This window comes from Saccoglossus kowalevskii, chromosome 7 (genome assembly GCF_978046115.1).
Source record: "Saccoglossus kowalevskii chromosome 7, keSacKowa6.1, whole genome shotgun sequence".
NCBI classification, from domain to species: domain Eukaryota; kingdom Metazoa; phylum Hemichordata; class Enteropneusta; family Harrimaniidae; genus Saccoglossus; species Saccoglossus kowalevskii.
This window is the reverse complement of record NC_140647.1, coordinates 11,989,861-12,005,189: the sequence shown is the minus strand read 5'-3', so window position 1 is coordinate 12,005,189 and position 15,329 is coordinate 11,989,861. Positions and strand designations below refer to the sequence as shown.

Below are 15,329 nucleotides of genomic sequence, written 5' to 3'. Positions count from 1 at the left end.
GATCTGATTACCAACATATTCAGAGAAGGCAATTAATAAGAAACTTGCACCCCGCTTAAGATAACCTCAAAATTTACCCGTGCTCTCAACAATTGGTTGAAATATTCATATTTATAGAGTCCTTCGGTAGAGACACTGACATCATTAAATAAAGTCACGTGTCTCTTTCATTAAGTGCAGTGATTTATCGATTTGGAGTTGACCTTTGACCTGGAACCGATAATTCACCGATGTCGGAGTAATCTCAGAATTGTATAGAGAGGAATGTACAATAATTACTGTTGGAGCTGAGAGTGACAGCGCGTGTAATTACTGCTTGGACACTCATCAATAGCCGACAGTAATCACTTTAATATTCCATACAATTATTGCTAGCGAAGGGGAAATACCATATCCAATGCACGGCGCTCGGTGTCTGAATTGTCTAACAACACAACTATAAATCTTCCGACTATCAATTATAGTGTCATTATCTGTCGTATCCGTGTAAGTGGAATTCGAATATATATTCCATAACCTGTCTTTTCAGAAGAAAAAAAAGTTTTATGTCGCATTTATATTAGTTTTTGACTCATAACTTCGTGTATACTCGTAGTTATATATATGTATCGCTATTAAAATCCAGGACGCACCGAACCAATACTAATGAAAAACAGGTTCGACAAAAAAGAAATAGCGTTTATGAGCTAGTGAATGTATTTTTTTTTATTAATTTATTACGATGAAAATTAATTTTAAATTATATGTAACCTGCAAAGTATATATTATCCTGTTTTATTTGTTATTGGTGATAATTGTTTAAATGTTTTAGTTTTAAGCAAAGAAAGAAGTGATAGCTTGCCCAAGAGACGGGTATACATTAATATCAGGATTGTAGTTTATATATATTATTAAAGGAACATATTTTGTGCCATGGTTGCTCCATAATTATATGACATGATGTATGATTGGTATGCTCAATGTTTTATTTTAAGCCACAAAAATATTTTGTCTGAGAGACTGGTATATATTTTTATGACGCTTGTTGCAGACATATTATGCTTTACGGTTTGACAACTTGTGCAAATATGTGAACATTATCGATATACACATCTAACCTGAGGAGTAAACTACTTATACGACCTATAATAAAAAGATATTCATGCACAAAATAATCACTTCAAGTGAAATGTCGAAAATCAAGATATTTATATTCAATTGTAAGCCGAGAGAACCATTATAGCTGCCCTGTCAAATATACCACGAAATATACTTTATGTCGCTATGCCAATGATCTATTAAATTAATCACTTATTTTTATACCAGTAAGACTTACTTGCTTGTAATATAAATAAAATAAATTTGTAAGTGGTTTACTATTGAGTTATATGAGTGGCACTGAGCATGATATCTGTTAATGTATGTACACGTTTTAGCAAACTACTGCGGATACCATTAGACACTCAAATAACAATTACGTAAATATCACCAGTATGTTATGTACTCTTTCATATGTTCGTATCTAATAATAACAGAATATGGCACATTTGTTTGTGCACATAAAAATGCCTTATAATTCCAGTTATTGGTGTACATATACATATTGTATCTGTCTAGAGATTGTAACACACGTCAGCTATTATTCGTGTATTAGTTATAAATATATATAAAATTTGAAATCAAGATCAGTAAAACTCAGTTCACTATCGTATATTTTAAGTCCAAAATTGTTCAAAATCTAGATAAATTACAAAAAAAAAAAAAAAAAACAAAAAAACAGCTACAAATCTCAATTCAGTCAGTGGTTAGTTGTTATGGTATAAGTGTGTGATTAATTTGACAAATATATTGAAGGAAAACATAATTTTATTCCAAATAAAAAAGTGCCCAAAGCAGAACATAAGAACTTACAATAATTGCCATTTGAAAACAGTGCAGTAGTATTAATCCTCAGTGTCTACGCCGAGTTCATTTGTAAATTATAACATCGTTGGGTGTTTCCTCTATTGCCACCTGAAAAGATAATGATATTCAATAGTCAGTAGTTTTAGAGGATTATCACATCGGTAAAGAATGAACATAGTCAAATGCATATTATACAACTCGCATTATCCAACTTCGACTCATGATACGTACACACAGACAGTCGAGAAATGGGGAGTACTCGGCGTCTTTATGGAGAACGGCACAGGTTTACCGTCAATTTTACCATGGAGACGCCACTATACCACATCGTCATTGCGATACAATTTTTAAACTCATAGTTGCTGTCGACATAGGAAGTAAAGTAAGCAAATAACACCGAATAAACGGCAAGGTAAAGACTATGTCTAATTATAGTAAATACGTACTGCGTGCGTGACTCGAACCGGCGCTCGCGTACGGCACCTAATCGCCTAGCTTCACGCCACTACACGTCTTCCCCTCGGCCACCGGGCATCCCCAAAAAAGGATGCTTAATAACCGAGCTTATTACGTGCAGAGAACGTGAAACCCGTCCACGCGATACGCGCCACACAGCATGGCCAGAATGCGGCAAAGGCCTTCAGATCTGGCTGTAGTAGGATGGTGAAAGTAATGGTACAGCATTTTAACAGTGAATAAGTACTGAGAAATAATTTTTAAACTCATAGTTGCTGTCGACATAGGAAGTAAAGTAAGCAAATAACACCGAATAAACGGCAAGGTAAAGACTATGTCTAATTATAGTAAATACGTACTGCGTGCGTGACTCGAACCGGCGCTCGCGTACGGCACCTAATCGCCTAGCTTCACGCCACTACACGTCTTCCCCTCGGCCACCGGGCATCCCCAAAAAAGGATGCTTAATAACCGAGCTTATTACGTGCAGAGAACGTGAAACCCGTCCACGCGATACGCGCCACACAGCATGGCCAGAATGCGGCAAAGGCCTTCAGATCTGGCTGTAGTAGGATGGTGAAAGTAATGGTACAGCATTTTAACAGTGAATAAGTACTGAGAAATAATTTTTAAACTCATAGTTGCTGTCGACATAGGAAGTAAAGTAAGCAAATAACACCGAATAAACGGCAAGGTAAAGACTATGTCTAATTATAGTAAATACGTACTGCGTGCGTGACTCGAACCGGCGCTCGCGTACGGCACCTAATCGCCTAGCTTCACGCCACTACACGTCTTCCCCTCGGCCACCGGGCATCCCCAAAAAAGGATGCTTAATAACCGAGCTTATTACGTGCAGAGAACGTGAAACCCGTCCACGCGATACGCGCCACACAGCATGGCCATGGCATGGCATGGCCATGGTAAAATGGTGGCATTTACGTGTATTTTCATTTCACCCATTTAGAGTACCGAACAGTGATTATAAGTATTTGTCCCCAAACACAAATCAGACAAATGCCCGGCGTAGTTACTCTCAAACATTCAAACCGATCAGAGTTATCGGTGTTCTTTTTGTGCATGTATGATTTAGAATTCAGAACGCATCGAAGCATTCGGTGATGATTTGATGTATAACAACGATGAATTCGATTCAGTCGCGAGTATGCATCTGTAAATCGTTGAATACTAAACACAACATAAAGCAGTTGTATATTGTACTTCAAATGTCCCCCCAACATCGACTTCCAGCACGAGTTTTGATAAACTTGTTACAAAAAGGCGTCCATCACCAATTATTTTCGGTTTTATTTTCTCACGATTACTACCTTGTCGGCGCCTTTGATTTACACCGGCTGCCCCGTTAGTTTATTGTATATATACAGTGTTCGCTTCAACGCAGTAATCTATGATTTGTCGTTTCACTGCAGCGGCGCAGCGAATCATACCCCTCGCTCACACCATGAACTTATTGACTGAACATTGCCATAATGTATGTATAATAGCTGAGAACGATACTCATGATTTGTAAGTTTAAACTGGGGGCAAAAACTATCTTTGTAACTAACACCTGAATAGAATATAACCTCACAAGTGGTTGGCATATTCGAAGATATACTCTGTGAGGGACAAAACAAATTATAAGACATAGTAAAATTCAAAGTGTTTAATACAAAATTCTATTTTGCTTGGATGTTTTTTGTTTTGCTTTGGTGCATTTGTTAACACTGAACACTCGGCGTTAAACAAATAGGAAAGTATTACTGTGGTCCAAATAAGTATTAGCAGGATAGTAAATAGTACTTCTTCGTTCGTATGATACGTGTATCCAGCGATGTATTGGTGATTTTCAAGTTAGAACGGTATTGCTAAGACAGAAAACAATTGCGCCTGAAAATCAATAATTCAGTCGTCCCGGGGTAGACTAATAGGATGCATTTCATGGCAGTACAACTATCCCACTTATAGTCACTGTTATTTCCTTTATTCGTTTATTTGTTATGAATGGCTATGTGTTGGCATTTGATATTGTATAACAGTCAAAGTGTTTTATTTTCGTTGGTGTTTCGATGGACTGATTGAGGGAGAGCACTAACCATTTCACATACACAATGTCTTTTATACTGTTTTAACTTAGAAACAATGAAACAATACTTACTTCATTTAACTATAACTTAATTAGTGTTTTACTTATTAATTGTAAGAGCAAATATAATTAGTTGGCGGATGGGAAGTATAAGAAAGTTTTATAAGTACGGTAGAACGTGTCACTTTGTATTGCGACAAAACATACACGTCCGCGTACTAGAGAAGTACGACAAGGGGACCGGTGTGAAAAGAGTTGAACGTAGCGATTTTTTTTCATGAAAATGAATTACTAAATATAACAAAAACAAGGAAACGAAATCAATATGAGGATATCGAGTGACAAATACTACCACCAATGAAGTGTCGAGACTGCCAAGCTAGCCAGTCGATAAGTCAATATATTTCATACATATATTTCATAGGACGGTGTCCATCTATTTACCGATTATCGTTTTTTTCTTAATTCGCAATATAAAAGTCGTTATTGTTGTGACATGCTATCTACATAATATATCGATTTGCCGATTATACCACTTAGTCTGAGGTAAATAACAATTAAATTAGTACAACTATACTACGTAATTGCGGCCTTCGTCGCCACGATACATATTATGTAAGATTCACAGGCGGTAATTATGTACCGAATACACGTCCTATGCTGCGACGTGCCGTGCACTGAGAGTGTGCACCGCATTACATGTACGTGCGAATATGAACATTTCGGTAACGAGCGATTTGATAAACCAGACTATAATCAAGTTATATTATTATACTATTATACGTTGTATCATCGGCCGATCCGTGTGAGATAGGAACAACCATTGCACACAATCGTGCACTGGATGATCTATCAATATCTGTCAGAGAATATGACAGCCCACTCAGAACGCAAAAAAAACCCACAGTATTCTTATATGAAGTCGGACAGAGGTTACTTTGTATTACGGCTAGACATGAGTGCGCACTCAAGTTCTGCTCTAAATATACAATATCATACCGTTGTGGCACTTGTTGAATCTTATAACAGTTTTGTTTGAATTTCTGCAACATATTAAGGAACTGTGGTATCCGGGGGAGGAAACATTGCTGTCTAGAAACCTTAAAATAACAAACCAATGATAAGGCCTGCAAAATTCATCTACGCTCGCTTTAGTCAATGGCAGCCTGAGTACAACAAATAGAGGTCCCCAACTGAACAACACATAGAGGCAGACTATATCTTGTTTTCATATGTTTTTTTTATTTGTCTGTGTTTTTCCAAAATATTACATTATCGAATTTCTTCAAAGACCCTACAAACTAATAAATTAGTATTATTATTGTTAATACATAAACAACTACTGCCTCAAACATCTTTCCACGTGTTTATAGGTACATGTACGCCTAGTCTTCGACAGTCCCCGACCCTGAGTTGAGGTGTATTACAAATAAAACTACTCGTAAAGTGCCCCTAGTTGTCGTGTCTGACATACTGGTATGTCACTACGCTTCAAAAGCTGTGGTGCCTTACATAGACTTCTTCTTTCCAAAAGGTGTCAATAGCGATATACCTCTAAGTTGCGGTGTCTTACATAAGCCGCTACTTCACCTCATATAACTCGTCACCGTCATGAACGAATAGTTGGAGGAGATTGCCGTCAATTTGAAATATTTTAGTTTTTCTAGCCACCACAAAACAATAAAAAAAAAAAATTGCAAATCGACGGATGGACGGGTTCGAAAGTATTCGTGCATTAGAAGCATGCAAATGTAATCCACGGAGATTCCCACAGTGGGATTATAACGCCAGTCACACGTGTTACACCCAAACAATTCAGTGGGTTCTTTTCTTTCTCGTTCAATCCTAACATCAACCTATTGGATTACGTACGATAGTTTGCAAGCATTCTCTAGAGAAGGAAACCACTAAAAGAGGGCGTAATTCTGACGCGCGGTCATTTTCTGACAAACCAGCACCACGGCTTAAAAAATGCCAGTACTGGTAGAGGCTTTTTTTCTCGCAAAACGTCGGGAAATCGGCCGGAATCATGATTCGCACATGTGTCTTGACTCTTCAAAACCCTCGTTATCTACACCTTTACAATCTATATAATAGAGCAGCAGTGTTTTTAAAGTAAAATACGTGTGTGAATAAACAAAACACAAAGAGCATATTAAGTGAGACATATGCTGCAGCTTAAAACGAGGCAATCGGCCTATAGGTATATCATGTAGTGTTATTTAAATGCGTTAGTCCGTTATGAACCCGAGCGACCGTTAAGCCTTGACACGTCTCTTAACTAAACAACATGCTTATTTTTATATTGCTATTAATATAATGCCTGTGAATAATGTTTTTACAAGCAATTACACTTTTCGTAGTTTCAGGTGAATTTTTGGTCATAACGTTACTCTAGAAGGAAGGGACAGTGACGTCATCAATTGGTACGCACGTTAGACATACCAAAATAAATAGATAAATTAATTTTGCGGATCAGAAAATTAATGTGTTGATAATCTTCGATAGCTTCGACATTGATGTCAGGTCAACAGGTCACAGAGCATGGAGGTAAAAATTTCTTTTTACCACCATGCACCAACAAAGTTAATACCAAAGTCATAACAAATAAACTATGTGTGTTATGGAAATGTACATTATGGCATGAAGTAAAATATTATTTTGAAATATTAACGACTCGGTAATTTCATTTCTACGAAGTTTATCACATGATTATTAAAATAGACTGGCTTCAAACACTGTTTTACTGAATAAAGTTTTTAGAATTATAGCACACTATTTGTTATATATATATATATCCTTATTACGTAAATATCATATCATTACATTACAATGGTATAACTATGACAACGTACAACTCGGATTCTCCATCGGCAATCATTACTCACACAAGGTTATGCCCATGAACGCAGAATTCAACTTCCTTCCATGAACACAGGGTTAAACCCCCTCCCACGAATACAGGGTTTAATCTCCTTTCATGAACACAGGGTTAAACCTCCCATGAACATAAGGTTAAGCCCCCTGTATGAGCACAGGGTTAAACCTCTTTCCATGAACGAAAAGATAAATCACTAGCCAAGAACACAGGGTTAAACCTCCTGCCTAGAACACAGGGTTAAACTTCCTCCCATGAACACAGGTTTAAACCTCCTCCCATGAACACAGGGTGTTGAACCTCCTGCCAAGAACACAGGGTTAAACTTCCTTCAAAGAACACAGGGTTAAACCTCTTTCCATGAACATAGGGTTGAACCCCTCCTAAGAACACAGGGTTAAACCTCCCATGAACACAGGTTTAAACCTCCTCCCATGAAAACAGGGTTAAACCTCCTTCCATGAACACAGGGTTAAACCTCCTCCCATGGACATAGGGTTGAACCTCCTGCCAAGAACACAGGATTAAACCTCCTGTCAAGAACACAGGATTAAACTTCCTGTCAAGAACACAGGATTAAACTTCCTTCAAAGAGCACAGGGTTAAACATCTTCCCATGAACACAGGGTTAAACCTCCTCCCATGAACAAAGGATGTTGAACCTCCTGCCAAGAACACAGGATTAAACCTCCTGCCAAGAACACAGGATTAAACTTCCTGCCAAGAACACAGGATTAAACTTCCTTCAAAGAGCACAGGGTTAAACATCTTCCCATGAACACAGGGTTAAACCTCCTCCCATGAACACAGGGTGTTGAACCTCCTGCCAAGAACACAGGGTGTTGAACCTCCTGCCAAGAACACAGGGTTAAACTTCCTTCAAAGAGCACAGGGTTAAACCTCCTCCCATGGACACAGGGTTGAACCTCCTTCTAAGAACACAGAGTTAAACATCCCATGAACACAGGGTTAAACTTCCTTCAAAGAGCACAGGGTTAAACATCCTCCCATGAACACAGGGTTAAACTTCCTCCCATGAACACAGGGTTAAATCTCCTCCCATGAACACAGGGTGTTGAACCTCCTTCCATGAACACTGGGTTAAACCTCCTCCCATGAACACAGGGTGTTGAACCTCCTTCCATGAACACAGGGTTAAACATCTTCCCAAGAACAAAGGGTTAAACCTTATTCCATGAACATAGGTTGAACCTTCTCCTAAAACACATAGTTAAACATCCCATGAACACAGTGTTAAACCTCCCCCACGAACAGAGGGTTATAAACCTCCTCCCATGAACACAAGATTACGCCTCCTCACCTGAACACAGGATTAAACCTCCCCTAGAAACACATCCGTAACATGTGCGTCATATATTTCTAGTAGCATCCCCACTTTGTAAGCATTATAGGGGCTATGGACTTTGTGCATGAGAAATCCTATCTACCAGAATCCTGAAATCAAAATTAGGAGTACTTCTGAAATTAAGTAAAGTAGCATTGATTTTTTACAAAAATAACAACCTTCAGTGCAGGTTGGTTTCAGGATTTGTTGCCAAACCAAATGATTTTATCATTTTATAGTGCTCACAATAATAAGTGACAGGTGTTCTGAAATATAATACAAAGTGGATATGCAAGTTCAATGTTTATATGTAAAACCGGATTTATTTGACACTGTTGATGACATTTCATTTTGTAGCGATTTGTACGTGCTAAGTTTTACGCTAATCTTATATTCAATAAAGCAGTGTCACACCTTCAATGCAATTAGGTGCTTTTTATTTACTTTACAGTGAAATATAGAAAAAAAGCTGATTAAATTTATACACCGTTCCTCTTTTCAATAAGTTTTGTATTTTGTCATTATGTGGTTTACTAAAGCCTAATCTCAAAGCAAATATTAAACGGTTTAAAATGCAATTCGAAAATAATATGTAAAACTATTATGATGTATGTGTAAATAACAAAAAGAATGTGTGTATTACGGTGCCACGGTGCAGTCCGAGGGATTAAACGACACCCCTTTACTATATTAATATATATCCAGTTCAAATGCTAATGTGGACGAATTTATTATTATATTAACTTGACTTAAATTTGTTTTTGTCGCTGATTGAGGCATTTCCAACTTGATATGAGCATTGAACCTAAATCTGAATCCGAGTGTAAATCTCATTATTTATGTTCAAAATCCACTAAACCTGAACACTAAAAAATGTAAATTGGCAGAAGTCCGATGTATGTGCATTAGTAATTCAAGCTTAAACAATGTTGCCGAGAAGGAATTTATTTATTTATTTATTTATTTATTTATTTATTTATTTATTTATTTATTTATTTATTTATTTATTTATTTATTTATTTATTTATTTATTTATTTATTTATTTATTTATTTATTTATTTATTTATTTATTTATTTATTTATTTATTTGTTGTTCTCTTTTGTCAAATTTGTGAAATCCTTTTGAAATTTGTTTTTTTACCTTCTTCATATACTCTTTTTCTCTGATCAGTGTAAAATCAGTCATGTGGTTATACTTACACGAAACATGACGGTTTTGACAGCAGGAGACGTTTCGGACAGATATAAACTTTAGGAAAAGAAATTTACTTTTCGAGACAAAGTACTAAGAAATGCATACACATTTACCAGATTACTACAGGATTCAGTTTTGTGATTATTACACCCCATTGTATGACCAGACTTTAATTTATACTAATATTTTGGTGGTGATGGTTTATGGTTTTTTATTGAAATGACATTTTGACCCAATACATTGCTGTTTGATTAGTGTTTTCCAATACCATGTTGTATGAATTGATTATTTTGGGTAGCTTAATGAGGCATTTATCTCACAATAGCTAAATAACTCGAAAGCCATCATAAGAACGTACGGAGATTGTTAATTTCAGTCTACTTGGTGATTGGAATTACGTAACCACAATGGCGCGATTGTGAAGATTTGGACCCATGTATCTTATAATAAATACGAATTGACTGCTCCTCGATTCCTCACTGATGCCAAACTAAAGATCACTGATTAAGAGTGTCAGTGTTTGTGGAGTCAACAAAAATCACACCCCTGTAACATTAATGCAAATATTAATTCAAGGTGCAAGATTGATTCGTTAAAATTCAGTGAACATTAAATAAAACATGATTACAATACCACACACCATTCAGTTTGTAAATACTGCCTTAAAAAACAAACAAATAAATGGTCATAAAAATGTTGAATCGGTAATCTTTGGATTATGATGGCCAGCTTAAGTAATCAATATAAGTGACAATCACAATAAATAAATAAATAAATAAATAAATATTGAAACCAAACTTGACAATTATCAAAAATATAAGTTATACCTCAATCATTATATGTTTTGTTTTTAAATAATCTGTAACAAAAAAAAAAACATGCTCTCGAACAACTGAATGTACCCTGTGTTTCCGAACAAAGGCAATCGTTTTAAACACGCCGTGCCCGTCTTGTACTGTATTTACGACATATCACTCATAATGCGCCTGATTTGCAATGTTGTTGTTTTTATCAACGACGGGTGAACGGCTACTACGAGTAAATGAACTCCACTTGTTGTGTGTCAGTCAAGTATGATCACAGGGTTGTCGTGCAGTTTGTAATCCCCCTTAACTGTTTATATGTTTAAACGATTAACTCCAGAAGATATGCAATGAAAGCAGGCCAGATGACGTTCAATGCTACGCTGTAAAACCAATATGGGGCGACTAAATAAAAGAGAAATACGGAAAGTAGAGAATCAAATCGGATTGCGTACAATGATAAATCAGATCAGGAGACGCCTATTGTACGTGTATTCTATCGATTTTTAACATAACTATAAATTAGTTCACTAACAATCTGGGTTAAAACTCGTTGCATGAAATCTACAGGGACTGTAATGAGCACCGCGTTGAGGGACGGTGTATTAAGGTAGCGAGAAGGGTATGGTGACGTTTTGGAATAAAGCATTCCCTGTATTCTTAATATTATTCTACCATTATTTTTATTTCGGCCATCCAACGACAATTGTCTTAGTTTTTAATGTAGATTCAAAAACAGAACATAATTATGACTATATGAAGCCAAATTAGCTAGGTGGTTTCTGAACTTGAGATGATTCAGAGGAGTAATGAGATAGTTAATTTTCGCAATTATCTACTGTTTGCAACCATTTATTAATGAAGAGTTTTTTGTTCAGACAGAAGATAATTAATTCCCCATTATGTCGGAAGAGGAAAGCATATTTGCAAGTGTTAAATGTACATGTATTGCATTATATTCAACGTATATATGCTGCCGGTAAACACCAGCGGACTTATACATTATTATTCAACAATTAGGTAGTTTTATTGTCGGAAGTTTTGCTTGTTGGTGTGGTTAAATGTTATTCAAAACAAAAATAAACACAAAGTTAATGAAACACATAAAAAAACTATGTACGATACGGTTTTTTCGCACAAGTGAAATATTAGGCACTGAAAAAAAAACAGCAAATAAAACAGACTGAACGATCTCTGTATCATTTAGGTTAAAACACAAAACTGCATAAGCACACAGCTTGCACGCCGAGTCGTATCAACCCCCGGCCTGAATCACGATACGTCTCTTGTCTCGCTTTAAAAATCACCAGGAAATTCACCCAACATTTTTGGAAACTTGAACGACATGAGATTTTTAAATTCAAATTATTGACTTATAAGTGCAAGCTAAGCAGTCCGCTATCATGTACCGTTTATGACAACCAATCTCCCGTACAAACGAAACGTGTAAGTACTAACCTGTTGCAGAATCTTCCCATTTACTTTCTCCCAATCTTCCACGGCAATAATTCATCACGTTTAACATCCAAATCATCCCGTTTGAACGCCATACTATATGCAAAATATCACCACCTTCACTGAGACTTAATGTAGTTTAATTCCTGGCGGACAGCAGGAAAAATATGAAAAATGAAAATTTTTACTGAAATGTTTGATTGTGCTAAACGATTTGTCTTGGTGAAGTCATTGTTTCCATATCTTATCCTTTTTGCCTTCAAGCCCACAAGTACACCTCATTGTACTCCTTAAATTAGCATGTTAATACCCGATGAGTTAGGGGGTCGCATCACTAATCTCCGCTTTGGGATACCAAGCCAGGGATACCGACTAAAAAGCAGCACGGAAACATTCTCTGACGCTAGTCTTCACCAAGCTACAAGGGAGAAAGTGGCACCTAACCTGGCAACCGGCACCTTCAGCACACCACTTGAAAGCGTAGCCCAGTTACCACGAGTGCTGTAACACTTGACGGCGAATGCTCATCGGCTCTCAGCTCAACACGATCGCAGCAATGGATCAGACAGGTATGCACACAGTGATTTTCATATTATTATACCATGAAAAATCAGGGTAATATTATTTGCCGCGTTTTTTTTCTCTATGGACAAACTTTAATGATTATTTGCGAGACGAATTATATTAAGACATCCGGGCAAGTTTTATCCGACAGATACGACTGAGCATAGTACCGCAACAGACTTTAGCAAATTTCCTACGTTTTCTCGTTCCTGTTATTGTTGGTAGTTATATAGTCGGTTGAGTATAAACAGTTGGTTTGAGAGACAGAAACGGTGTGTATATGCATGTGATTTGCGACACCATTGGGGCAGATGCATTGTTGTGACAGCGAAATGCAATAATACGGTAAGCGCAACCACCAACCCGTACACGGGATTTACCGCCGCGTACAAATAGAGACAACTCTTCACTCGTCATGTATTTTGTTAGCACAAATGTCAAATTTTGTGATAAGCACGTACCCGGTAGTTTCTATAATACACGGCGGTCAAACGCTCGTCTTGTATTGACTGGAGAAGTTTCGTTATGATCACATATGAAGGTCGGTGTTATTTTTACCTTGTGGATTTTCATTATTGTGAACATTCTGGTCATATTTCCACTCACTTAAATTAGCCTTTAGAATGGAAGCATACGAAAATAAAAACATTCTCCCTATATTAAGTGTGAGATATACAGTCGAATAGGGATCACCATGGAACGGTCGTAATATATAAAGAATTGATCATGAAAATGGCGTCTGGTGATGGAGTACATCCGTCGATCGAACTCGCGATTTTTATCGTAGAGTACCCGAACTCCCGCCCTTCACTGTGTTCAAAATAAACACTTTCATTTTTCTGGAATGAAGGGCAGCCACATAGTGGTAGTTGACAAGGGCGTATATTGCGAGTCAAATGAAGGATATATCAGTATTGTACTATACTTGGACAAAGTCGTGTCGATTCGCCTTAATTACCAGACTGGGCCATCTCTCCATGGAACGCTTGGAGAAATCCCTCGTGCCTTCAGCAAATTGTGAGTGGAGAGTTGTTTTGCTTCAATCAAAACCCGTTTTGTTTTCAAGTTGATTTTCATTTTAACACCTGGACTGATGTTGTTGTTGTTGTTGTTGTTCAGGACGTTAGTACTACCCCAAGTGATGTCGTGAGTCTGCTTTCACCACGCTGTTATTTTTCTGGCATTTTTTATTCACTCTATGGATCTTTTCTCCGTTTTTTCTTCAATTTTTGACATCTATTTTCGATTAATGATTGTCTCTACACCGCCCTATTTTTACTTCTGTTGTTTAAGAGTGACTTTTCTGTGCTGACTTGGCTTAACACATACTGGTTGGGTTTCTTTGCTGTAGCTGCTGCTGTAGCGCCGTGACAAATCGAGTCATCGAAGCCACTATAATAATAGTACATTTCAAATCGAACGTGCTCTCGTTACCCCACAGACTACTTGCAAATGTTGATACGTCCCACCACCCGTTCCAGTTCTATACTGCAATGATTTATTCAGTATATATGCTCTCTGATTTTATAGTTTAAATGTCCAGGATCGATGTTAAAATCCTATATGAAAACAAGAAAACAAACACCTGTTTGCACAGAATAAATCAAATTCGCCATATTAAAATGCAGTTGTCAGTAAATTACCAAAATTGTAAATGAAAAGAGTCTGTTCATTTCAATGGTTATACTGTTCCTTTACAGATATGGGTTATATTTGACTTGTTATTTTTTCATATATAAATATATATATAAGTTGTTGAGTTAATTTTATTTTTATATCTTCACAAACTTGAACGGGCAAGTAATACACATACGTTGTACCGACGGTGTTTGGCTGATTCGTAACGTATTTTCGAAACACACCCATTAACTCATTGTCATATTTAGGCTAATTAACTGTGTGGTTAATAACCGATGACACTAATTAGAAAGTATACGTCAATAATTAATGGCAGACTTTACTGGATCGGTCATGGTCATGACGGTTATATCTAGCTCGGGGCACGTTGAAGCCACCTCACTAACTACAGCAAATGAAAACGCATCCACCAAATGTGTGTAAGATTTGTTTTAAAGTTTTCGTTCTTTAAATATATATATATATATATAGAGCCATTTTTCGACCGTTCCAGTTAGATGAAAACAGATGTGTACCAGATATATCAACTGCAAATATCACTTTTAGTTTTCCAATGCCAACAAATGCATGTATGTTTATCGATATGTTTTTCAAATATCTCCTGTCGAATTTCTTTAATCTCCTTAAAAACATAGAAACTGGCAATGCGATGGGGAAGTTATGCAGAAAGAAGGGCATAACTGTATTTAGAACGAAATATATTTGTGTCTGTATGAACTACACCAAACTAACCATCCTTATTAGCTACCGTTGACAGCCATTCACAATATTTAACGTCACGGTGATTTGTCTTGTTGTGTGAAGTCTAATTGTTCTGCTTTGTTTCCTTGCGGCGTCGGCTGCTCTAGATAATTACTTCTGAATTAATCGGTCCTTTTTTTACTAGATCCCTTTCTTTCATTCTTTAGTTCTTTCCCACGTGAAATGCCCACTTGAATGTCACGTATGTCATTGTTTTACTTAATATCATCGATAGCCAAGCTATGAATACTAACAATCTTGCTTTCTGCTTTCAAACCGGATT

At 36.8% G+C, this 15,329-nt stretch overlaps 1 protein-coding gene and 1 long non-coding RNA gene across 2 annotated transcripts in view; one reads left to right on the top strand and one right to left on the bottom strand.

The window, feature by feature from the left end:
* Positions 1-1,825: 1,825 nt before the first annotated feature.
* On the bottom strand, positions 1,826-12,191 carry LOC144350475 (uncharacterized). Its single transcript, XR_013420260.1, has 2 exons — positions 12,107-12,191; positions 1,826-1,992 (listed from the first exon to the last, which is right to left on the bottom strand). It is a non-coding gene; the product is annotated as an uncharacterized LOC144350475 (long non-coding RNA).
* A 292-nt stretch (positions 12,192-12,483) lies between these two features.
* Positions 12,484-15,329, top strand: part of LOC102802318 (transcription factor RFX4-like) — a 48,202-nt gene continuing 45,356 nt past the window's right edge. The window contains exon 1 of the mRNA XM_085501090.1: positions 12,484-12,672. Within this exon, the coding sequence (XP_085357216.1) occupies positions 12,624-12,672 (49 nt within the window). The 5' untranslated portion in view covers positions 12,484-12,623. The remainder of the gene's footprint in view (positions 12,673-15,329) is intronic.